Raw genomic sequence first — 27,140 nt, 5'->3', positions numbered from 1 at the left:
CACTGACGTCCCTCTTACCAGGCTGGATAAGGAGAAGGTTACAGTTAGTTGCCTGTTAGGGTCTAGGATTCACCATCTCACACAAGCACTCTGGTCACTTACCCCTAAGTAACAGTATGACTCAGTCATAGTCCATGTGGGCATGAATGACCTGAGATGTACCACCTTGGACTATATGAAAATAGACATGATTGTGCTCTCAGAATATGTGTCACAGGCAGGTGTGAATGTAGCATTGAACAGCATGCTACCATCTCTAAGGATAATGCCACAATACCAACAGAAAATGACTGACGTTAAGAATTGGATTTGCTACTGGTGCCATTCCCAAGGGGTCCAATACTTGTCAGCCTGAGAGAACATGATTGATAGACCACTCTGCCTTGTCAGGGATGGTCTTCACATGTCACCTCTAGGCTTTTGGATATTGGCCAAAACATTATCCACCCCAAGTGATCATTTTAGGCATTGTCAAATAGGCAAACCTTCCAACATAACAAAAGCTATTCAGGAGAAGCTAAAGGTTTTACTGCTCAGTGCTTGGAGCCTCAACAAGAAGCTGAACTCTCTGGAAACTCTCCTCACCCTGGAGAATAATGATGCCTGTTCAGTAACTGTAACATGGTTTAAAGCCATGGAAAGCACTCCAGCAGTGGATGGCTATAATGCTTTTATACATTCCAACCACCCACTGAACATGAGAGAATTAAAGGTGGAGGTGTATCTATCTGCAAAGGATAAGGACAGCTCAAGCCTGATCAAACAATATGTGCTACTCCATCTCCAACTAACTATGGGAAAATCCATTACCATATTCTTGCTGGCTACCGGTCCCCCACTATGAACCAGGAAACCCATACATCATACCTAATGTTACTAGGTCACTCACCATCCAACCCAGTACCATACTCATGGGTGATTTTAACTACCCCTCCATTAATTAGGAGGCATACATGACCACTAACATGCAGGGCTAAAGATTTCCTGACTTTGAAATTCAAATGCCATAGAGCAGCTAGTCTGCACTCCTACCAGGGGATCAAATATCCTAGATCTTGCACTCATAAATTTGAGAGATTACTGAACCCCCTAGTGCTATGTCCTCACTAGTTAGATCAGCTCACAAATAGGTCTCCTTTAAAGTAAAGGTAAAATTAGTCCCCCCACCTAACCCCAAAAACTTTAAGAACTTCTCTAAGGTAAATTTTCCCCCTTTTAAGGGATGGCATAGCTAGTTTCCAAGCTCCCCCCAAATCCAGAAAACAAAGAAACCTATGCAAAAATAATCTACACTGGTGGACCCCTAGTATTAATAGGTTGTACAACAAAAGAAAAAAGATACTTTTAGAAGTAAGAGGGAATGTGGACAACAGAGAAATAAGTCCCTCATTAATCTAATCAAGTGTGAAGTCTCTGAAAAAAGACTTTGAGGTAACAATAGCCTTCAAAGCTAAGGATAACCTTAAGACATTTTTCAGTTATGCCCATAATCTTAAGGACAACACCCCAAAATGTGCAGAATCATTTGTAGATAGTATCCCCTATCATCAGCCAGAAGACATAGCAAATCTTCTGTCTGACAAACTCAACTCAAAATTCAGCTCCCCATCACCCCCAGTTCTCCCCCAAAAAATACCCTCCACCACTCCACTGCCAATTATCACAGAAAAACACATTACCGCTACAGTTTCTAAAGCTAAAAACATGGCTTCAATGGGGCCTGACATTATACCAGGTTGCCCCTTAAACAGCTTAAATCAGGGCTTATCAGGTTCATTAGGATTTCTATTTAAATACAGCCTCCAGACTGGCTTTGTCCTGATAGAGTCGAGGACAACAACAGTCATCCCTCTGCAAAAAGGGGGACCATCTACTGACCCAGGAAATTACAGACCCATAATTTTGACTATGGTTATATGTAAGGCCATGGAAAGAATAATCATGAACATGATAAATAATGACATAGGAGCGCTCCAAACACTGGAACCGACCCAATTTGGCTTTGTCAAAGGAAGGTCATGCCTTCTGAACCTGGTGTATTTCCTTGAAAAAGGCACTAAGGCCTACAATGAGGGTAAAACAGATCATACCACCTATGTCAGCCTGGCCAATGCATTTGACACAATTCCCCACAGAGGGATGACTGTTGTTGTCCTCCACTCTATTGGAACAATAACTGGGCATAAATCCCTATGTCACCAGGTGGACAGCCAGTTGGCTCATGGACAAGGCACATATGGTTAAAGTGGGTGAATCCAGATCCAGCAAGAGGTCAGTTACTAGTGGTGTGGTACAGGACTCAGCACTGGGACCACTCCTGCTCAGAATATGATTCTTTGAAGTCAAGGCAAATGTGGAAGGCTTCTGCATGACAAAGCCTGCCGATAACTGCAAACTGAGGGCAATCATTGAATCTCCCAGTGATGCAGATATCCTTCAGGAGGGTCTAGATCTGACAAATAATTGGTGCCAGAATCATGGCCTAAAACTAAATACAAAGAAATGCATTATCATACCATTTTGGAAGTCAAATAACCCTGTAAATTGCAATATCAATAGCACACCCCCTAGACTGGGCACAGAGTTGAGAGATCAAGAATCTCAATGGATAGGCACAAATCCATGTCATCCTTTTGCCTCTAGGGGCCATATATTGGGAAAAATTGGATTATATTTTCTAGTCTTGTAAGTGCCCTTAATCCAGTAGCCTAGTAATCTCCTATGAATCTATAAAAAGAGCCTTTGCACCAGTGTAACAGTCTGGTTAACAAATGGTAAGTAACTAAGTAAATAAAAATAAATGCATGAATACATAAATAATGTTTGGACATTTGTCCCCTATTATTTTGGGATTTGTCCCTGATTCTTGCACAAAGATGTTGAAAGGTATGTTTCTTCTGCTAATGCAATTCATTTGGATAATAAAAAATTTCCTTGCCATAATATTTCAAAGAAAGTACATTAAAGAAGTGGCAAATATTAAAATATATAGAATTTAAATATTGCTAGTTTAACTGTTATTGTAAAGTCAAAATAATGGAAGAAACTTGTGCATGGAGCACCAGAATTATGCTCCAAAATATGGGAAAAGACAAGCTTGTTAAGCACATTTGTGACATTAGTCAAGTACTTAACAAGATTAACTGTGTTAAGATCCTTACTAACGTTAGAACATCAACATTAAGCTGGCAACCACCAAAAACAGCTGAAGGACTCACAGGGATGATTATTATGTAAAAAAAAAACACTTCATTTGGCTTTTTTTTTTGCCAAATGAAGTGCCTAATATGTTTTAAAGAATGTTGCTCCTCCTGCTACTGTTCTGCGGTGACCAAACTTTGTGTGGCAGTTGTAAGTGTTTACAACTTTTGTTTAGCACTTCTACACTTTTGTCTTTAATCACTATAGTAAAGCAGGTTTAAGCTCCATGGACCACAAAGAATGATGATTTCAGTCTGTCTGATCATAAACTTGCTTGTTATCTGTGTTCTCATCATGGATGTTAATAATCACATCTCACACTTAACTTTCAAGGTATATGTCTTAACATACTTGTCTTGATCACATAAGAAGCTATTTTAAAATAAAAAAATAAATTGCTTAAACACCACTGTATTTCTTCATACTCAGGTGACTTTATTCTTAGTGCATAGTGATCTTATGACATAATAAGTGGCTGAATTTCTTTGTGTCTGCATGACAAATGCTTGGTATTGCAGCACCATGGGTGCATACCATGCATGCATGAGTAGATTCAGCTGCAGGAGTATAAATAAACCCTCATTATCATTTACAACACTAGATGAGTTAAAAGCATTTCATAGCAGGTGTACCGAAGAGGGAAGATGTTGTGATTTATACATTAAGCAACTAAGATCATAGGGGCAGAGTCCCATTAAGGCATTGTATGATCCTAATAAACAAATGCAGGAGGGCCCACAGGTTGAAAACAGCTCAGGGACAACATACACTTAATCCACTACTGCCCAAGGAAGCTCCACCCAACCAGTGGAGGAGGTAATGTCTGACTCCCTCAGCCTTCTAGCCCTACCATATTTGACAAGGAAGGGCCTACCACCAGTGGTGGTATTGCTGCTCCCTTTCACTGTGCTTCTTCTGCCTGTGAATATGATGAAGACTGAACCCTGGCTGTCCTCTGGCCTGTGTGGGTATGGTAATATCTGATGTATATTATGACTAAAAAGTGCATTGCAATGCAAAACCTGTGTGTGTCAATGCAGGGTTAAGTTTTATTCTGTGTTTTTCATATCATGGCCCATAGTCATTGTCAACCCACAGCTTCTTTGCCAGTACCGCAATTAATTTTACCTGCATCTGGCTCACATGAGCACTCACTGCAACTTGTTCTTCTGACAGCTGCTCACCAAGTGCCACATGATATCTCTGTACACTCAGTAGCAGTTGACTATGCCTCACAGGTATGTCTGGCAATGCCATGGTGTCCTTGTGTTGTTAACAGATATTGTAGAAGCATGTTATGAAGCATGTAACACACCGCAAATAACTTTCTGCTGCAGGTTTACAGATCATGTCATATTGTACCACCAGATGCATCTATGCAGTAAGAGGCCTTCAGCTGTTCAAGCACATATTCAATGAAGTTACATGGCAACAACATTGTGGTACTACACATTATTTTTGCCATGATCTGTGGGTTGCAGATGGGGGTCATCAGTCATAGTTCAAAGACATATCTAGTGTCAGTTGTCACACAGGACAGTAAATGCCATTATGAGTGATCTGCTATCTCTGTTCATATGACCAAACTATTGTGGACTATATTTGTGGCAATATGTGCACCTACCAACTAGATGACCATTGGGAAGTTATCCAGCAGAAAACTGTGGTATAGGCCATATGTATGTTAAATAAAGAAATCACGGGAACTACCTTGATACACACAGACATATTGCATCTAATAACCTGTGCAGTGCACACTACATAGCACCTGCCACAGTAGCCACTCCAGATGATATACTAGATGCTATGTAGAGCAAATAGGGCTTTGAGGGCAATGTGTATGCTGTCAGGGATCTCTGGGAACTAAGGGAAGTGAGCTTTGTTATAGACTACCCACATAGTCTGTGAAAAACAAATATTCTCCTCCAAAAGATGCATTATCGAGCCAAGAAGCTTACATAGGATTTATGAGGTCAACAGCTGAAAAAATCCAACTGTATCCCCTGTCAGCCACTGAAAGACCCACATACCAAGGACAGTTTATGGTACACAAACCTGTGTTTACTGAGATTGGCAGTCTATGCATCTTCTTTGATTCCATTAGAGGATCATGCATGTCTATTAGGTCCCATATGATATCCCATATGATATCTCTGTCCACTCAGTAGCAGGTAACTGTGTCCCAGTTGTGTAACTGATGACAAATCAGCTGCTAATAGATTTTTCTACTATGCAGGGTTCAGCATTGTGCAACACCATGGCTGCTGATCAGCTAAAGCAGATGCTACTTATCTTATCAATAAACCTGTACACAAAAAAACTGATGGTGTGCAGAATAGTTGATGACCATCATTCATCACATACAATTTATATGTTCCTGAACCACATCGCCATGTTTCATTTCATTGTTTGCATACTTGATGCTTCCATTACAGTATATCAGCATTCGCACCTGATAGAACTTCTGTTGATCTGCTACTGCAATGGGAATGCTACGTATATCTATGAATTGTCCCTTCCTTGTGCATCACTTCTCACCATGCTATTTTGCTTACTGCAACGTGATATTTATTTCTGATTACCTCTTGCATCTGTTTCCTGACATTGCTGTATTTTTATACACTGCTTTTATTTTAGACAATTTATATTGTTTTACACTGTAACTCACAGAATTAGGTAGCATCTTGCACACATATTTGCTCTTTTATATCCTTATTCTTTTACAATCTAGCAGATGCAGGTGAATCATGAAGTTCTCATACGTTTCTCTGGAATTAATAACATAAATACTGTTTACTGTATATACTACATTCCCATGGTCTCCATGAACAACTGACTAAGCTCAGTCTGTTTGTGTTACCTTACCATTTAACTAGCAAATAATACCTAGCTATGAATGTTTTCTGAGAAACAAGCAATGGACTGTGCTGTCTAGTGGAAGGTGTTATGAATGGATTATAGTTAACTGCTAATTCTGCTGTATCTTTCAGAATTATCAGATGTTCCATCCCCGGTGATGAAAGGCAAACGTAAGTAATCTAGTGCAGTCATTACTGACACTTCTCTTCTTTTCCTTTTTTATTATTACTATTATTATTACTATTATTACTACTACTATTATTACTATTATTATTACTATTATTACTACTATTATTATTACTATTATTATTACTATTATTACTACTATTGTTATTACTATTATTATTACTATTATTATTACTATTATTACTACTATTATTATTATTCTCTAAATACTGTGTCATAAATAGGTACAATTATATGTAAATGATTCTCGAACACTTCAAAAAGGCTTATTATTTAATTATAGCACTGCCTGATTGTATGGTTCATACAAGACAGATAATTAAAAACTTAAAAAGAAATAAGATAATACCATTGTTGGTAAGAATTTTCCAGGTATGTGAAATCCAACTGCCTCCTTGTCTACTTTAGCCTTTAGTATGCTGGTAGGGTTTTGTATTTTAGTCCAATGATTTTTTTTTAGTTACATGACCTCTTACTATCATAGCAGATAACTGATATAAGAGCTTGTAAATTAAAAGTATTTTTGTATAGGCGTTAGTATGTGTTGTTATTCATAAAATGTACACAGCAAGAATGATATATAAATAGTATTTGTATGTCTGCGATGTTTGCTTTCCCCTTTCAGTGTAATGTGACATCACTATGAATTTCTAATTCAGGGTTATCACTGTTGCATGAATTTGCCTGTTAAACAGGAAACACCACTTGGCCAATAAAATGTAACTTTTTTCGGTTCAAAACTGATAAAGAAAGTGACAGGGTCAAGTTTGCCTTTATCTATTAAACACGCAGTGTGCATACAGCAAAAGTAATTTACAGCCCACTGCATTTTGTGAGTTTAACTGCAGTCAGTATGGATGCATGCAAAACTTTTTTTTTCTGTTCCTATTTGTCCTGTTCATAATTATTTTTGGTAGATACTAGGCAATCAGTCATCTGAGCATTAGCAGCTTAGCAGAGAACACCCAACATCAACAGCTACTGACTGACTCAAAGGGCCATCACATAAAATGAAGAGAATCTGTTAAAGGCATTACATTGTTATTTTGTTTTTCTCTGTATTGGAGCTTTTCTCCCCAGGCCTCCACTGAAAATGGTCTCTTCTCTGCCCAGTGAAATTTCTTGGTAAATAAATAAATAAATAAATAAAGGCATTCTTAGTGCTATGCATGCAAGCACTTATGGCACAATTATTTTGATAGGGTGTAGCTTTTGTTCCTATGCAATCATTTCCTCAAAACACAAATATAGTACCATTGCTAAGTATTGATTATACCTTAGAGTGCTTCTAGAAAAGTGGCGTGTAGTGAGTGAAAAGCAAATGCTTCATTTAGGTTGCAAACTTGTTTATTCTTTGTACTATGGGCCATACTGTATAATACAACATTACAGAATGCTGTATACCAAATTGCTGTCTCTATTTTCAATTCTGGTGCATATCACAAAATATGGTTTAGACATAAACTCTGTACAAATAAGTAAAATGTTTTCTGTTCTATTTTATTGTGTTTTTAACTCTTAACTGGCAAATGGGTATTTGGATTTATTGACTACATTGCTATCTAAAGGAGAAAGGAAAGGAGCAAAAGTGATATACATGAGGGTTATAAACAGAATCATACATCTGACAGTACCTAATCAGTGTGATATGCATAAAAATGAATGGTGCATAGTGCAAGAAGTCAATAAGTTATGCATTTTATTTCAGTGGTATTATTGCATTGTATGAAATATACCATAGAAAACCATGAAAAAATATGGCATTGTGTCTGCTAAGTGTTCACAGAGAACCAGGCTGTATGACCTGCAAATGTGTAACACTTATGGCTCCAGTAAGCAGGATGCATGATAAGTAAAAGACTCACAACACAAATTATTATATACTTTGTAATACTTACAACAGGAGAGTTAAACTGCATGAGAGGAATCACACTCTGTCATGCAAGCTTTTAGTGGTCTTAGCACTGAGAATACTCACCTATAACTGCTGCAGGATATGAAGAAAGGCAGTGCCCATGTTTAAGTGGCTTACCTCCTATGGACATGCACACACACACACACACACACATGTATATATATATATATATATATATACAGATTCTGCTCTGCCTCTCATTTGGGCCTTATATTCTACACACAGACATTGTTAATTTTTCCTATCATTACATATACCAGAGTGTCCCTCATAGCATGGGTTTATCTCATTTAGTCATACACTGAGGTAGATACTCTTCTTTCATTGCCTTATATAATGTAACTAAATGGTTCTAAACTCTGTAGTCTATGATCATGAGACACATTGCCCACGTCAGCAATTAATTTTGTCCATTGCCTCTGTAAAATTTCAAGAGTCACAGTACTGTGTTTGTATAATATTGTATGATAGCCCAATCTGGGTCTAATCAAATTATTGATAAGATTTGTTGATTTAGATTTGAAGTGATTTGTAATACACCAATCCTCTGAATCATGCTGCTTAACTCTAAACTAAATTTTGAGTCCACAACAGTGTTTAATTCCCTATATATATCTTCACCATTGGCGATTTAATTCCACTACTGAAAACTTAGTATTATGCCTGATATTGCTTACATGGATCAAAGTACTCTTTATAGCATTAATCCACAAATGTTTACATTTAGACCAGTCACATATACCAGCCAACAACTTCTAAAACTTTATCATGTCCTCTACATCTGTTACCGTTGTGGCCACCTTAATATCATCAGGTCATTTAGCTTCTGAGAACATGTAGCCATCCATCCATCCATCCAGCCAGCCATCCAGCCATCCATCCATCCAGCCAGCCATCCATTCACAACTCCTTCATTCCTATTTTTTCACATGCCATCAGCTTAGGTTTATAAATATTACTTGTATATTAATGAAAGAAGTTATGGACCAAGCCAATGATCCTATGGCACACCTAAACTAAGATGTTTATATATGCTAAAATAATTATTTAGATAGATCATTCTTGTTCTGTTTCTTATCCACTTTTGTGGATCCGTCATGTTTTTATTTCATTACCAAAGTTTTGAAGATGGAATGATTTGCTTCATCAAAGGCCCTACTCATGTGAGAACATAACCACAATATTTAAGCTGGCATTCACAGCTTGAGAACTGTAATCCCAAGAATATACTGGGTTTGAGGATTTAAAATGACCTTTTGCAAATGCAAACTACAAAAGATAATTGTTTTTTTGTTAGACAACTCACTCAACTAGAAACACAGTATCCTCTCACTATGTCTATTAAGATTGCTTAAACATCCTACTCAAAGTATAATAGCATAGTATAAAAAATCATAGCTCAGGCAGGTATATCATTTGTTAGAGTTTGCTGTTTTCTATCAAGTGATTTTCACATAAAAATCTAGGTAATGATAAAGAACATTTATTTTTTACAAGTCAAGTAAAGGGAAATTTCCTTTTGGCTAGTTTGTTCTTACTAGTTGTGTGAGTTGATAATCGACTCTGTTTTCTGACACAATTTCATGTTCTCAAGTTATTACTTCTTTCCATTTGGCATTTTGTCGCAAAACTTTCATGTCATAAAATTATCTAGATATCAACTAGGGTACTTTACAAGGAAAGTAGCTTGAAATGAATTTTTCTTATTAATTACAAATTTAAAAAATATTTAGTATGTCCAAATGCTACTGCGTGTGCTTGGAACAAATGCATTTTGTGACGACTTTCAGAGTGTTGGAGCACTAATGAAAATTGCAAGGAAGAACAAAAGACTGTAAATGCAGGAGACTAAATACTGTTCTGAAAGCATACAAAGATGCAATGAATTAGAAAGCTATTTCATTTTATGATTCTTCTGCAAGATAACCAGTCACACTATAAAAAACAAATTCATCATTATGTCACTTCTGACTGTCATTTTGAAAAGACTGGACATGCAGGTGCATAGGTCAGCTAATAAAGCATATAATTTTGATAAGATATGCTGTTTTATCACACTGTCAATAATTTCCTATTTTGCATTATTGCTTATGTAAAATAAAATGTTATGATTTCCAAAAATCAATGGTGTTGCATATGATCTTCAAAAAAGGCATATAGATTTATAACTTTAGAAAATGTTGTTTCCTCCCAGTAAAACAGGTTTTATTCATGACTGACTTCCAGTTATTTGGCATACTTATTTTTGATACATAAAATATATAAGTTAATATCCATGCTATCTCAGGTTTTAACTGTTTAATTTCAGCATTAAGAGATGCCATCATGCTTTACTCTTGGTTCTGTACTATAGGTACTATAAGTCCATTCACAAGAACTTACTAGGCTGCTGATCTGTGAGGATCGTAAGACATATAGCTTTACATTCCCATGGTACTTTTAGCAAACTATTTTACATACAGATAATTCAGAGATGGGATGATCAAGGCTATTTTGGGATATTTACATACTTCCCTATAATGGGAGACAAGGGTGTTGTACAGAGTGGAACTTGTGCTAATCCATCCATACATCCTTGTTTTATGTGGAATGGAAGACTGTTAAATAGAAGTGGTATTCTCTGTGATACAAACCTGTCCGTCCAACATGTTATATTTGTTATGCAAAAGAGAAAGAGATCCCTGCAGCAGGTGGTTATGATACCACTGGACCTGCAAATGAGTAATAGATCTGACAGAATGTCCTGTGTTGAAGCTCTGTATACAAGGCAGAAGTCACATCTCCATACTCTGTATGATAATGAGAAGAGATACAAAGCTTTGAGATGGTCTGCATAGTTTCTGTGATTTAGGCCTTTTTAAGTTTTTAGTGAGAAAGCCTCATGATCATTACATCTGTGACAAGTCTTTGGAAAAATAGATACCAAAAGGGACATTATACTCAATGATCAGCCTAATGAGTGTCAAGTGCAGTGGAACAATTACATCTTCAGATATGGATATAGTAACATTAGATTTACTCTGTGCAATGAAAAATGACTTCTTTACAGCAGTGGCATTTTGGTGATCAAAGGATTGCTCATTTTTGACATAGGTTCCCTGATCCCTAAGTACGGGGTCTATTTTCAGGAGTGTGTTGTCAAGTGCTAGAAAGGAAGTCATTGTTACTAAAGGATACAATTATAAACTTCTTGGCATTTATCTTTAGTCCATGTTTTTTGACATCAGCTATTTGTTTGGGGTAAGCTCTCTTGGAGAATCATAATGTTCCCTGGGGAGATTATAATATCACCAAGTTTGCATCATCTGCAGACTTGCTCAGTCACACACCTTTAACATTAGCTTTGACCTCCAAGAAGTAAATGCCAAAGTGAAGTGCCCCCAAGGACTCAACCCTGGGATATTCTGCCACTGACAGGTCTTTTGGGAGAGGTATAGCTACCCGCCCTAACTCCTGCGTTCTATTTATGAGACAGTTTGATATCCAATGAGTCATATATGTATTGGCATTTATCTGGCAGACTTTATCCAGGATACCTAGCATGGGATGGTGTCAAACTCCTCTATATGGTTTAAATATGTGGTATGCACTGTTTTGTCCTCATCCATTGCTTCAATAACTTTTTCAAAGAAGTCAGTCAGGTTAAGTAGGCAGAGTCTGCCCTTAACAAATCTAAACAGGGTTGGGTTGACAGTCTGTAGGTTACCTATATTCTTAGATATTATTTCTACAGTGATCCTTTACATAGCCTTACACATAAGACTCATGAGAGGTGTGAGTCTATAATTACCCAGGTCCATTGAAGCACCACTTTTATGCAAAGAAATAACTCTTGCTGTCCTCTGCTCATCCTGCATGAAGACTGTTTTGAGACTAATACTGAATAGCTTCTTTAGGGGATCAGGCAAGTCACTTTTCAGACTGACCAGTAGGCAGCATGGTATGTTATCTGGTCCTAAAGATGTAGCATTCTTGACCTTAGATAACACCTTGAGAATTTGTCCTTGGGTGGTTTGAGCATTATAAACCTTTAGATGGGCAGCAGCTTTTTCTATAACTTAATAATTGTCATGATCGTCTAAAGTCAGGAATTACCTTAAGCGGGTTAAATCCTTCAAACCTAGGATGAACCCAATAAAGTTCTAGATCTATCAATAAATGTACTTTTCACTGAATATGAACCAATGTGAAGGGTTTTGTCCTTTTTTCAGGAGAACACTGCCACATATTTTGTTTTATTTATACACACTAAAGAAAGCCCTGCCGCCATCTTCTTTATTGCCAAATTGATCTCATTGCCTAAGTGATATTAAGTCACTGAGTCCTATAGTCTACCACTGGATCATTAAGCTTTACCATCATTAGCAATTTAGGTTTTATATTGATCAGTATCTTTATTTAACAAAAACGCTGTGTTTTCTTTTCCTTTTTTCAAGTCATCAAAACTTTTGCAGTGTTGGTCTACCTTAACTTTTATCCTTGAACATGCCAAGAGTTAAACTGGTAAACATTGAGGGTTAACCAGCCAGTACCAACTGAATACACTACTCTTGTACTTGGACAAGTTTTTTTTTCTTTTTTTTTTCCATACTGAAAGTATTCTCGCCCCATCATTTCCATGTATAGCTTGTTTCCTACCATAAAACAAAATGTGAGACAGATATTCTTAGTACCCACTAAGTGTTTATTATTGAAAACCTTTCCCCAAAATATCGATATTTCTAATCACTACCTGCCATCATTGAAGTAGCTCTGGTATACTTTTCAGGCAGTTGTTCCTCTTTACTATCAGCCATACACTGAACCAACAGATGACTCAGAAAGACAGCAAGACTTGTCAATAATCATTCTCAAACAAACGTAAATTTCTTTATAAATGCTGCTACAGTAAACTCTCAGTTAACCAGAACTCTCAAGCAACAAGAAAAAAAAAAATCTAAGAAATACAGTACAAATTTCATGTGTTGCACTTTCTGTTCTCCACTGCCCCCACAGAAACATACCTTATGTTTTTAGAGTTTGAGTTTTAAAAAGGAAGACGGGAATAAATTCCCTCGGTTTACAATCAAAAGGGCAATTGGACTTTGTTCGAATTCCATATGTCCAATTGCTCAATTCAACAATTTGAAATAATGAAAAAAAAATGTTGAAATGCACAACAATGAATGCTAGTGTGCATTCGCTGTTGTGCATTTCAACATTTTGAATGTAGATCGCACTATACTGGGGATCAGAAATGTACCCTTTCCCTCACTGTAGTGCAGTCTCGGAGTTTGTATATATAAGTAGCAGGGGATGTGCTCTCCCCCCTGCAAAAGCATTTTGTTATTGTTGACCAAAAGTGTAGTATTTTCTGTAAAGTTGACATTTCGGAGATGTCGACTTTACTGAAATGCTACATTCTACATTTAGTTTGATCGTTCCTGTGATTTCCGAAATTTTGGTTCAGAAATCTGAACACTGACACAATATTGGTGCGATGATATGATAGTAAACCATTCCTCTCTCCCCAACCTAAGAACAAGTCAAACCAAACAAATAGTATAGGGTACAGTATTAGTCAGGCCTATTTTTAATAGTAACTCTCAAGCAAGCAGAAACTACAGTTAACCGGCATCTACCAATCCCCATGGGTGCTGGTTAACTGAGAGTTTACTCTATTTATTGTTTCATGCTTTTGTGACATTGATGTGGTAATGATAGTTGTTTTGCTTGAGATAAAATATACTACTGTACATCTACAGCTTTACACTTGATAAATTTAATACTATATTTCAGGTCCCATCTTCAGACCTTAAGATCCTTTCCAATGTACACAACTTTTTCTCTAGTGTGTTTTCATCTGCACTTCTATTAAACAACAATTTATAACCAGGAAACCAGGAAACAAAGAAAGATCTGGTAAGCATATAGAAAAGGCAGTGGGGATGTGGGTTTATGAGGAGGTTTGGTAGTAGTTAAAGATATAAATAGGGAGGGTATGATGACTAGATCTGTTGGAGCTATGGTAGGGATTTATTTATTTATTTTCATTTATTTTACATTTGTTGACTGGGATAGTCCGACTGGATGGATGTCCATTTTCAGCAGAGGCCCGGGGAGAAAAGCTCCAAGGGTAAGCAGATACAGCATTACATAATACCAGCATTACATATTACAGACTATTTACAGAGATTACATAAGTAAGCAAGTTGAACAAGTTCCACAGGTTACAGTTAATCCTGAGCACAAGTCAGGATTAAATTAAATTGCACAGTAAACTGGTTAACAGATTTTTACACATTCTAGAGAGAGTTAGCCAGGCTTGATACATTGACATAGCCAGTTAAGTGACAAATGTTGTTTGAGTCTAGTTTAAAATTGACCTAAGGTGGAAAGTAAGGTAATATCAGCTGGAAGAGAGTTCCAGGATCTACTTACAGAGTTTGCAAAGAGAGAATCACCGGCTGTGTTATTAATTTTGCTAGTCTGAATTACTAGTTTGTTAGAGGATCGAAGTGGTCTAGGATTGTTATAGGGGGTGATAATATTTTTAAGTGCAGGAGTATTGTCCGGATTATAGAGGATTTTATAGGCCATAATCAATTGGTTATACTGGATTAGGCTGGGTAGTTCAAGCCAACCAAGCTGATTTAGATTGATGCAATGATGTGTCCTAAAAGGCAGCCCAGTAGCAAACCTGGCAATGTGGTTGTAGCAAATTGAGAGTTTGTTAAGGACAGTCTTGTTTAAATTCGAGAATAGAGGGGATGCATAAAGAAGGGTTGAAAGAAGGTGAGAGTGAGCTATGGCAATTTTAGCTGGAGGGGTTAGGAAGGCTTTTATTCTGTAAAGTGACCTTAGTTTTTTATTGATGGTTTTGATAGTTTGGCTAACATGTAGGTCAAATTTTAGATTATTGTCTATGATGACACCTAATAGTTTTGTAGATGGGTCAGGGGAGATTATTGTGCCATCATTTGATTTTATGGTAAAGGTGAAAGCGGTAGACCTACGTGTTGGTGAAAATAACAGCATTTTAGTTTTTTTGGGATTTAGGATCAGACGATGTTCAGAAAGCCAGTTTTCTATTGTATTAAAGATGGTCTGGGTAGCTGACCATAACTCTACTGGAGATGTGGCTGAGCAAATCAGAGTAGAGTCATCAGCATATTGGATACAGCTGACTTTTGGGATGACAGTTTAAAGGTCGTTAATGAAGATGGAGAACAGCAAGGGCCCTAGTATAGGGCCTTGTGGTACTCCAACGGTGTTAGGTAGAAGGTTAGAGAGTTTGTTCTGCCAGAGGACAGCCTGCTGTCGACCATTCAAGTAGGATTGAAACCATTGGAGGGCTCCAGTGTCTAGACAGAATGTTTGCAGGGTGTGGATTAAAAGTTGGTGATCAACCATATCAAATGCCTTGGAAAGATCCAAAAAGAGGTCTGAGGATATATAATTATTGTTGCAATTATGGTTTATGGTGTTAGTAAAGGCTAGGAGGGCTGAAGTAGTGCTGTGATGAGGAAGGAAGCCATGCTGAGTGTCTACCATAAGGCGATTTCAGATTAGGTGGTGCATGAGTTGTCTATGAATACATTTTTCCATAATCTTTGCAAGTGGAGAGAGTATAGCTATTGGCCTATAATTGGAGAATTCAGTAGAGCTGCCTCCTTTGTGAAGTGGGATTACATAGGATATTTTCCAGATGGTGGGAATTTTAGCTTCTACTATGGTTCGATTGATTAGTATTGAGACGGGGTAAGCAATAGCATCAGCTGATTTTTGTAGGTACTCGGCAGGGAGTTGATCAGCAGAAAGTGTAGTGGGTTTTAATTTTTGATCAAGGTATGGATAAGTGAAGTGGTGACTGGTTGGAAGCTGAACGCAAGTAGGTTCCTAGGGGTGCTACTTTCAGGACCAGGGGAGCTAGGAGGTAGTTGGCTAGCTAGGGCTTGAATTGTCTCAGTAAAGAATTGGTTAAAACTATCAGAAACATTTTCAGGGGTTTTATCAATAGTAGTAGCAGGGATTGGGGTTGAAGTTTGTCCAGGATGTAGTAGATTATTTAAACCTGCCCAAAACTTCTGAGGGTTATTTTGATTTACTGTCTGTAAATTACAGTAGTATTGTTTTTTGTCTTGTAAAATTAATTTTTTTGGTTTCGTTCCTGGATTGCCTGTATTTAATGTGATCTTGAGGGTCTTTAGAAGAATGCCATAAAGCCCATGCTTTGTTTCTAAGGGTAATTTTGAGTTTAGACTCTATAGAAAACCATGGTGCAGTTTTTGCCTTGGTTCTCTTTGAACGAACAGGTGCATGCAAATCAAGGATCTCAAGGAATTTGTTGTTAAAGTATGTACTGCTTCCTCTAAGGGGAGGTGTTTTAGAATAGAGCAATTACATGAGTTTAGTTCTTGTTGGAATTTGGCAGGGTCAACGTTTTTATTGTTTCTAACCTTTCTAAGTAAGGGTTGTTGGGAATTAATGGTTTTGTGCTTAATTACATACGTGAGAAGGTGATCGCTTAGGCCATTAAGGAGGGTACCAGAGGTGTATAGTTGGTGAGGTATTGTTTATGAGTACCCAGTCAAGTATACTTTCTTTTTGGTTGGGTTTGGTGGGGATTGATGAAATTATAGGCCTAGTGTGAGATAGTTTGCAGCCTGCTGCTGGATTGTTGCTCTGCACATGAACCCAGGAGTCTCTGATATAGTTTCAGGTAGGATGGTCAGCTACTACTCTTAAAGATAACCCAGGAAGGGCTTAGGGGAATGACTGTTGCAAGCATAGGGGGCTCAAGTTGGTAAAATGTTAAAAGATACAGAATAGACAAAAACAAGACACAGTAGGACAAAGGTTGAAGATAAATGCTATTGATGTTGTAATCCTGATAAACACTAAAATAAAGAGAAAAGAGATAGGAGGAAAGGAAAGGCAAAATGCAATAGTGGTACACACAGTTACATAAAGAGGAATCCCAGGGTATTGATGATGAATAGGAAAAGATTAAAAACTTCTTTATTGTTTCAACGATATGTTGTTGCAGTCATTCAAACTTTAACTTCCAGTGTTTTTACTGTGTCAGTTACAGGTTCATAGGTTCCTAGTAGGTACTAGGCTATTGGCCCTAGGGCCTGTATAAGCCTGGCCAAAAAAGTACCCTGGCTTTTGCCACCCAAGAAAATGATTTTCCTGTGCTCCTGTCGAGCAAAGCCACAGAGGAGATCCCCGGGGTGAATTTCCTATTTCCCATCCAATCATCAAGATTTTTATTGAAGAGGGTTAATGAGGAGCTTTGTTTGATATAGATAGGTAGTTTGTTCCAGAGTATGGGAAGTCTCTAGGACAGGAATCTATCCCTCCAGCATGTTCTGTTTATTGTGGTGACAAGGTTGAGGTCCCTAGAGCATGTAGCTTGGAGGGATTGGGATTTCTTTAAGTGGTGCATGTCCAATAGCTCTGGGTTTGACATAGCTTTGTATGTTAAGCAGAGATCACCTCTGAGTAGGTGATATGAGATGGAGTAAAGCTGGAGTTTTTTGACACAGTCTGCGTAGGGCATCTGTTTGAGGCCGGTAATCCTCTTTGTGAGGTATTTCTGTGGCCTTTCCAGTTGTTGTAGATGTCTTGTGACGTACATACCAAAAGGGGCGTTGTACTCTATAATGGGTATAATGAGTGACGAGTAGAGGGGAACAATGACCTTTTTTTTCCTGGATGAGAAACCTTTTGTGATGAGGTGTGCCATGTAGAAGGATTTTCTGACTACTGTGGCGATGTGATTATCAAATGAGAGACTACTGTCCACCTGTGTCCCAAGGTCTGTTATCACACTTTCGGTGTTTAGTAGACTACCACCTATGTGGTAGCTCATGGGTACAGAGTTTTTACCAAAGGGGATGATAATGCACTTTTTGGCATTGAGCTTGAGGCCATGGCTTTGACACCAGGCATCTTTCTCAGTGAGGCCCTTTTGTAGGATGTCCACATCGTTAGGAGTTTTGATTATGGCTCCTAGTTTGCAGTCATCTGTGAACTTCATTAGTCAAAGACCTTCTGTGTCAGCCTGTACTTCAGAAAAGTAGATACCAAACAGGAGAGGACCCAGGACTGAACCCTGTGGTACTCCACTTGTCACTGGTCTGAAGTCGGGTTTGGAGTCTGCTACTTTCACAGTGTTGGTTCTGTCAGTGAGCCAGTTGGCAACCCAACTTGTGACATAGGGATTTATACCTAGTTTAGCGAGTTTATATATAATTCCAGAGTGGGGGATGATGTCAAAAGCCTTGGCGAGAACTAGATAGGCTGTGTGAACCACCTTACCCTCGTCTATGGCTTTGATGACTGCTTCAAGGAAGTCCATCAGGTTTAGGAGACATGATCTGCCTTTTACAAACCCAATCTGGGTGGGGTCTAGAGTTGGAGATTACCAGTATCTTTGTTTATAAGTTCCATTATGATACATTCCATGGCTTTGCAGATCAGGCTCATTAGGCTAATGGAGTGGTAGTTCCTAGGGTCAGTGGTGGCTGCCCCTTTGTGGAATGGGATAACCATCACAGTGTGCCATTCAGTGGGCACAAATCCTGAGGTGAGGCTATGATTGAACATGGTGCTTAGGTGGGGTGCCAGTTCATTCTGTAGTGCATGTTGAACGCAGCCTGGGATGTTGTCAGGTCCCATGGATGCTGTGTTCTTGGCTTTGGAGTGTGTGGCTTTTACCTGTCCAGCCATGATTACAGGAACTTTGCATTCTTCCAGTATAGAGATGGGCCCCTTAGGGGTTGAGAGGAGATTAAAGTTAGGACTGAACCTATCTGCCAGGCTGTTGGCAATATCAGTTGGTTCTGTATATTTAGTGCCATTGTGCTGTACCTCAGAGCAGATCTGAGTGTTGCCATTGAGATTCTTGACATAGCTATAGAATGCTTTGTGGTTGTCTTTAGAATCAGTGGTGATTTTGTTTTCGTAACTAGCTTTGGAGGATTTTATGAGGGCTATCAGCTTCTTACTGAGGCTAACCAGGGAGTTCTTCCAATCGTGGGATTTTACTCTTTTTTGCAACAGCTTCTTTCTTCTGTTGTAGAGTTTGTTTATGGCAGGGGGCCACCAGATTGGCTTCCTTTTTTTGGAGGATAGCATCTTGGTTCTGTTAGGAATAGCACTAATTTCTTCAGTACCTAATATTTACCCTTCTTTCATGTGAGTAAATTCTATTCATTTTAAATATTTGTGTCCAAGTGCTTAGCTAGTATTCTACTTGTTTTATGATGCATTCCAATTGTTTATATATATATATGTATTTTTTTTCAGTTTGCTCACAGGGTAAAAAATGTCTTTTGCCTTTTGGTGGTTAGGGGTCACTACAGTGGATCATGCTTACAATGTAAAAGAATAGGTCCAAAAACACTTTTCAGCTGCAATCCATGGTCAAAAATTGTAATAATGACATAGTAGTATAGGAATTGTTTTCAAGATATGTTACAAAATAGTGAGTTTCAGTTACTAAATCATTTTCAATAGTTATAAATGAACAGAACTAGCAATATCATGATTATTGCAAGTAGGTACAGTGTACATAATAAAAATGGCACTGATATAAAGAATATTCATCTATATAAAACACTTGAGGTTTGCTTGACAGATTATTGATTGGGAATTGGGAAGTTTGAAGAAAAGGACCTGTACCGATTGGCTGGACAGAGGGACAGAGCTGGGAAAGATGTGCAGCAGGTAAGGGTGATAAAGGATAGTGAGGGAAACGTACTCACAAGTGAAGAGAGTGTGTTGAGTAGATGGAAAGAGTACTTTGAAGGGCTGATGAATGAAGAGAATGAAAGAGAAAGAAGGTTGGATGATGTGAGGATAGTGAATCAGGAAGTGAAACAGATTAACAAGGAGGAAGTAAGGTCAGCTATGAAGAGGATGAAGAATGGAAAGGCTGTTGGCCGAGATGACATACCAGTGGAAGCATGGAGGTGCTTAGGTGAAATGGCAGTGGAATGTTTAACCAGATTGTTTAATGAAATTTTGGAAAGTCAGAGGATGCCTGAGGAGTGGAGAAAAACTGTTTTGGTACCTATCTTTAAGAATAAGGGTGATGTGCAGAGCTGCAGTAACTACAGAGGGATAAAATTGGTCAGTCACAGCTTGAAGTTATGAGAAAGAGTAGTGGAAACTAGGTTAAGAAGGGACGTGATAATTAATGATCAGCAGTATGGTTTCATGCCAGGAAAGTGCACTACAGATGCAATATTTGCTCTGAGAGTGTTGTTGGAGAAATACAGAGAAGGTCAGAAGGAGTTGCATTGTGTCTTTGTGGACTTAGAGAAAGCATATGACAGGTTGCCTAGAGAGGAGTTGTGGTATTGTATGAGGAAGTCGGGAGTGGCAGAGAAGTATGTAAGAGTGGTACGGGATATGTACGAGGGTAGTGTGACATTGGTGAGGACTGCGGTGGGAGTGACAGATATGTTTAAGGTGGAGGTGGGATTACATCAAGAATCAGCTCTGAGCCCTTTCTTATTTGCAGTAGTGATGGACAGGTTGACAGATGAGATCAGACAGGAGGCTCTGTGGACTATGATGTTTGCAGATGACATTATGATATGTAGTGAGAGTAGGGACCAGGTTGAGGAGACCCTGGAGAGGTGGAGATATGCTTTAGAGAGGAGAGGAATAAAGGTCAGCAGGGCTAAAACAGAATATATGTGTGTAAATGTGAGGGAGGGTAGAGGAATGGTGAGGATGCAGGGAGTAGAGTTGGTAAAGGTGGATGAGTTTAAGTACTTGGGATCAACAGTTCAGAGTAATGGTGAGTGTGTAAGAGAGGTGAAGAAGAGAGTACAGGCAGGGTGGAATGGGTGGAGAAGAGTGTCAGGAGTGATTTCTGACAGACGGGTACCAGTAAGAGTGAAAGGGAAGGTCTACAAGAGGGTAGTGAGACCAGCTATGTTATATGGGTTGGAGACGCTGGCATTGATGAAAAGGCAGGAGTCAGAGCTGGATGTGGCAGAGTTAAAGATGTTAAGATTTTCATTGGGTGTGACTAGGATGGACAGGATTAGGAATCAGTATATTAGAGGGTCAACTCAGGTTGGACAGTTTGGAGACAAAGCAAGAGAGGCGAGATTGCATTGGTTTGGACATGTGCTGAGGAGGGATGTTGGGTATATTGGGAAAAGGATGCTAAGGATGGAGCTGCCAGGTAAGAGGAAAAGAGGAAGGCCTAAGATAAGGTTTATGGATGTGGTGAGAGAGGACATGCAGGTGGTTGGTGTGAAAGAGCATGATGCAGAGGACAGGAAGAAATGGAAACAGAAGATCTGCTGTGGGGACCCCTAACGGGAACAGCCGAAAGAAGATGATGAATTGGGAAGTTAGAAGAATAAAAAAAACAGTATCACAGAATCAAACTTTTTTTTTTAATGTTATTGAACACTTTCATTCACACTTGGCAAACTTCATCAAAATGAAAAGCGTCCCAGAAAGATAAATATTTAAATAGTGTGATGCAAAACACCACATGGTTACTGCCTTCTTAAATCACTGGCTCTTCTTTTTAATATGAGTCTGACTGACAGATTTTCATTCAAACCAATGAATACATCTGCAAAACTTTGCATTCACCAGAAAAGGTCCCTGTATAAAAGTTTGTTTCTCAGTCACTACCCATAAAATCCTTTAGCACCTTCTCCAAAATAAAAAAAGTAAATTTTTAAAAAACATTGCATAAAACTGAATGTTTAAACAGGGCATTATTTTTTACATATGTTTTGATGGAATTATATGCTCCCTAGTCCTTTTATTTAACTTACTTTCAGTCTTCCCAATATAAAATGTTGGGTATGCTGAACAAAAGGCAACATATACAACTCCAGTTATATAACAGGAAATCTTGTCAGCACAAGGAATTACTGTTGGAAAATGAATAACCATGTTTAGACCTTCAAAAATATAAAGACGTTGATTATATGAACCACGTTTGCTCTTGTAACCCTCAGTTTATGGAAATGTTAGACATGAAACATATGCTCCTGTTTGGAAGAAGCTTATTTGCAACTTTAATTGGAACAATAATGTTTCTAAATTTGCATCTTGTATGGTTTTACAGCAATCCATCAATTCTAGAGGTATGTTTTTTTATCCCTAAAAGTTGAGTCAGAATTTTATCCATAAACCCAGATTAGGGTAACATTATGAGTCCACAAAGATTTGTTTATAAAGCTTTGAACAATTTGTGTAATTTGTCTGAGCATAAAGTGCTTACTTAAAAAGTCAAAGTACTAAGTCCTGGCTAGAGTCCACATTCAAACCTGTCTGGAATCCACATTAAGCATTAACAGAAAGACCATAATTGTTTATGAGTTTAAACCTGTGAGAATAAATCAACTTCTCAGACAACTTAATGACAGAATGTTATCCAGAAGTTTTCTGATACATAGTATATATATATATATATATATATATATATATATATATATATATATATATATATATATATATGTCCATATTTTTAGCCACTCAAGCTTCACATCTCAGGACTAGGCAAAGTGGTTCATAGATTTCAAATGCTTACCAAAAGCACAGTTCATCTCTTATCGGTATTAAGTGATAGCCATTTGCTAATTAACATGTTAATGTGGTAACTGAAGTCCAGATTTGTACTGCAGAACTGGCTATTTCTGTGAAGTATTATATCATCTGCTTATAGGGGATTGTTGTTGATGGATGTACAACGTGATGTCATTGATAAATATAGAGTAGGTCAGAGTACTGACCCTTGTGGACCGCCTGCAGGAAAGGTACTTTGCTGAGTGATTCTGTAATCTGCTTTACCTGAAAGGTTCTGTTTGAGAGGTAGCATCTGAACCAGTTGAATGAGTTAGGGTTAAAGCCCAGGGAATGTGACATAGTAAGGATACTATTTGTTGTAAACCTTGCAGTTATGAAACTTTTGTACTCATTAGGAATGAAGATACATGGGCAGCTGGGAAGCTGTGTCTTTTGTTAGTTATTTGTTCTAAGTTTTTCTAATGCCTACATTAATGTTATCTAAGGTCTAAAAATCAAAAATTCCTCTACCCCTTTTAATGCATTGTCCAGGAGACACAGTTACTAATCATGGTTTGACATACAGTTTGGGTCGTAAAACCATGTTACTTTGGTTGCAGTGTTCCACAGGTTTGTAAATATTTTTAAATATTTTTTGATACATAATTTATTTTATTTTGCTGCCCTTTTATGTACCATTCTATAGGATCAGTCACATTCAGATCTATTTCATATTATAGAAAGTCCAAAAAATCGATGTTCCTAACATCAAGACAACAAGCTCAAACATCCAGAACATCAGAATTTCTCAAAGTTGAGTCTCACAAAAATGGAAATGTACAGCAAATAAATAAATATAGAGAACAGTATCAAAGTTAAACTTGAAAATACCTGAAAAAATCAACTATTGTTATTCTACATAGTTTGCAAGTTGCACCAATGTCGCATACCATTGATGTGTATGTGTATGTATCCATAGATATGACCTTTACTATCCATATATTTGGCTTAACAAACTAAACTACATTGGTAGAGGCAGCACAGATCGGATCTACTTTGAATTAACAAATCCTATAATGTCAAAATTCACAACATTGAGACCAAAACAACGAAATACCAAAATACTGAAAGTGCATCAGAATGCCAAAATGTAGTTTGCGTGAGGTGTTTTCTATTTGTGCAAGTGGTAAGTGTAGTGTTTTGTAGTTTTATAGAATGTTATTGTAGTGTGCTGAGTTGTAGTTCGAAAATGAATGGGAATTTGGAGAATGGTGCGGTGTGTCTTTAAGGACTTGCAGTACATCTCTTTGGGAGTATGGTGGAGTTACTTAAAGTGCTTGTTTTGTCTCTGGAAACTTGCTAGTAAGTTTATATTATTTAAAAATAAACATAGGTTATTGTAATGGGACTGTATGTGTTGTTGTGAAAGGTAAGCTTACAATGAAGGAATGTTGGTATATGAGTTCTGTTCTAGGGTACGTACTGCGATGTCAGAGAGGTCGTTGTGATGGACTGGTATGTGTTGCTGTGGAAGGCAGGTTTACATTGAAAGAACACAGATGTCTTAGATTTCCTTTGGTCAACATAGTGGGATCTTGGAGTTGGTATATTAAATTTGCAGGGGGTGTGGGTGTTGCAGTCCTCCACTTGGGGAGTGCAGGCAGTGTAGCCCCCTACAAAAGTGCAAGTTTCAGTATTTTATGGTGTTTTGTGATTTTGAAATTCAGTATTGTGGGCTTTGGTTTTGTGCATTTTCAGCATTTTGAGATTTCATTGTTTTGGTTTTGATATTGTGAATTTCAACAATATGGGCTTCATTAATTCAAAGTAGATCCCACAGATCGCACCCAGGTCCTTGCAGAGCATGTAAAGCACAGCTAAATCATGAAAGGGTTAAAACATCCTGGGTTACATATATAACTTAAGGAGAACAAAACATAAAAAGTTTTGGTGTTGCAAACTTAAAGGAGAAATGCAAAAGTTCAGCAATCATGATTTGTGTATAGGATGGCAAGGGACTTATCAATTTAGTTCCACACCACCATGTGTGTGACCCAAAAGAAGTACAAAGGTATAGAGTTAGTCATGAATTAAAATATAGAGTGGCATTATCAAGAGATATGCCATGCTTATTAGTAGATGACATTATTGATAATAAAAACAGTTGTGTTAAAAAAGACTGCTACAATGAAAAATGTCCAGGGTAACATCAATGGTGCTGAGTCCAAGTGATGTCTAGTCCACACTGGACAACATATATGGTTTAAAGCAGAACAACATCTCAGTCAAGCAACCCTTTATGGTCAGTGTACCATTTTTTTTGTTGGCTGTGAAACAACTTGTACCTCTTGCTTTCTTAGATGTGAAAGAGGTTTTGTCTGCCTTTCATTCACTCAGTAGTACATTTCCATGTGCTGGGAAAGATATTCTGACATATTTTATGGGCTGGTATGTTTTGACATGTTTTCGTAAAATACTTAAATTTCACACGTCTGTATCATCAGCTAGGTTTCCACCCATTTCCCATACACTTCTGGAAGGTATCAGTACTTAATAAATGTATGTTTCCCATGCACACAGAATGCAGTGGAAGCATGGCATTATTGAATATGGTGTTTATTAGGAAGATGAATAGCTGACCTGCCATCTGTAGTGTCTGTTTTGGCTACAGAGCAAAACAGGGTTATCAAACTACATTTACAAATGTCTACTGGTTGTCCACCATCACCCAAAAAAAGAAAATTAGTAGAAAGGAGCAGATATTTTGAACAAGTACTTACCAACAAGAATGAATATGGTATTGCACAATTTATAGAAGCTATTGCTGTTCTTCAAAAGATTTAACATGCACCGTTTCATCAAATGCACCACATTACTTCTTTTTTTCCTCTTCCATTTGTTCTATTACTTGAGGACTTCCACATATTAATTATGTTTCTAGCACTTTTAACACACTGCTAAAGTTTTCTAGATATTCCTATTGTGTTATTATTTATGATCATGTTAGTACGGTTACTAGAGGGGAGTGCTCAGTGCTTTGTTTTCATTTAGTTTGATACACAGGTTGTGGTGCATTCTGTTCTGCTTGCTGTATTGTTTTTTGATGTTGTAAGACTCAACTGTGTCATATAGTTTTTTCAATGTTGTGAGACTCAACTTTGTGAGATTTTGATATCTTGGATGCTCAGTCTGGCTCTCTCAGCAGTCTCAATATCGATTTATTTTACTTTCGGTAATATGATATTAATCCTCACATTCATACCTGTTTGTCTACTTCTGATACTGCTCTGTGCATTGTAGGAATTTATGGACTACTGATTATGCTAAGTATACCAAACGTTTTGCAGAATAACATAAGCTTCGCTTGTTGTCACTTGTGCGATTCTGTTGATATAGCATGAGTTTGACAATACTAAGTGTCAGATATACATCTTGCATGCATGCTGTACCATATATCTTAATGTCTTGCACATAATTAGCTGCATTTCTGTGATAATTTGAATGAAACCAAGAAGAAACTTTGCAGCATGGAGAGTGTGATGTTCCCTTCATAAATTACGTTATGCATTTAGTTTACTTAATAAAAATAAAAATCGAACTGTAAAAAATAACTGTAAAATACGTGCTACAAAATAATCAAATAGAAAATAGTAGGTAGTCCACAGCTGAGTTAAAAATGGAATATCCTTTACTGAAACACACAAACAAGCAATCCTAGTTGAATGGCATACTGGGTTTTTCTGAGACTTTCTGAGACTTCGAGGGATATGACATATTTCTCTTTTTGATAATGTGAATGACTTTCCCATATGAATGGACTTATAACAGTGGAACCTCTCCCTTCAAGTTCATAACTTTTTTTTGATATAATTGGAGCTAGTTCTTGAGTTTTTTTCAAGCTAACAGGACAGTGATTGTATGATTTACTGTTGAGTAAGAAAGGGATGAACACAGATCTTTACCTCCATGTTAAGATGAATCTGAGTCCATGAAGGCCTTAGCTGTATCCTTACCTAATGTTATAATCAGTAACAATAATTTGTTTATATTCTGCTGTGCTTGTTTGCCTTGAATGAAATGTCATAGCTCCATATGGATTACATTTTCTACAATGGTTTGTCTCTAGCGGACAGCTGAAGCAGTGAAGCTACGTAAAGAAAGCATGTGATTGTTTGGTGTCACTATAGCTTGTACCTTTGTTCTGTTTAGTTTATGTCCACCCTCTCTCTATTCCTTTTTAGGACTAGTGGAGACATTGCTCTTTTATTTTTATCTCTTTTTTTTTTTTGTTTCCTTTTTTATTGTGATAATTAAATTAGTTTCTGTGTGAGAAGGGGGCAGGACAGGGGTGGGCATTTAAATTACCATACTGCCCAATCAAAAAGCACTAAAGGAATCTATTTCTTCCACTCACCTCAAGTGACATGAGAAATAAATTAGTCAG

The 27,140-nt window shown here is 37.7% G+C and overlaps 1 protein-coding gene across 1 annotated transcript in view; it reads left to right on the top strand.

Annotated features, from left to right (window-relative positions):
• Positions 1-27,140, top strand: part of LOC122814249 (triadin-like) — a 674,993-nt gene that overhangs the window by 618,918 nt on the left and 28,935 nt on the right. The window contains exon 13 of the mRNA XM_044086849.1: positions 6,192-6,230. Within this exon, the coding sequence (XP_043942784.1) occupies positions 6,192-6,230 (39 nt within the window). The remainder of the gene's footprint in view (positions 1-6,191; positions 6,231-27,140) is intronic.

This window comes from Protopterus annectens, chromosome 1.part1 (genome assembly GCF_019279795.1).
Source record: "Protopterus annectens isolate FY-2018-M chromosome 1.part1, PAN1.0, whole genome shotgun sequence".
In the NCBI taxonomy this organism is placed as follows: Eukaryota; Metazoa; Chordata; order Ceratodontiformes; family Protopteridae; genus Protopterus; species Protopterus annectens.
Note: the sequence above shows the minus strand (reverse complement) of the source record. Positions and strands in the feature narration are given on the sequence as shown.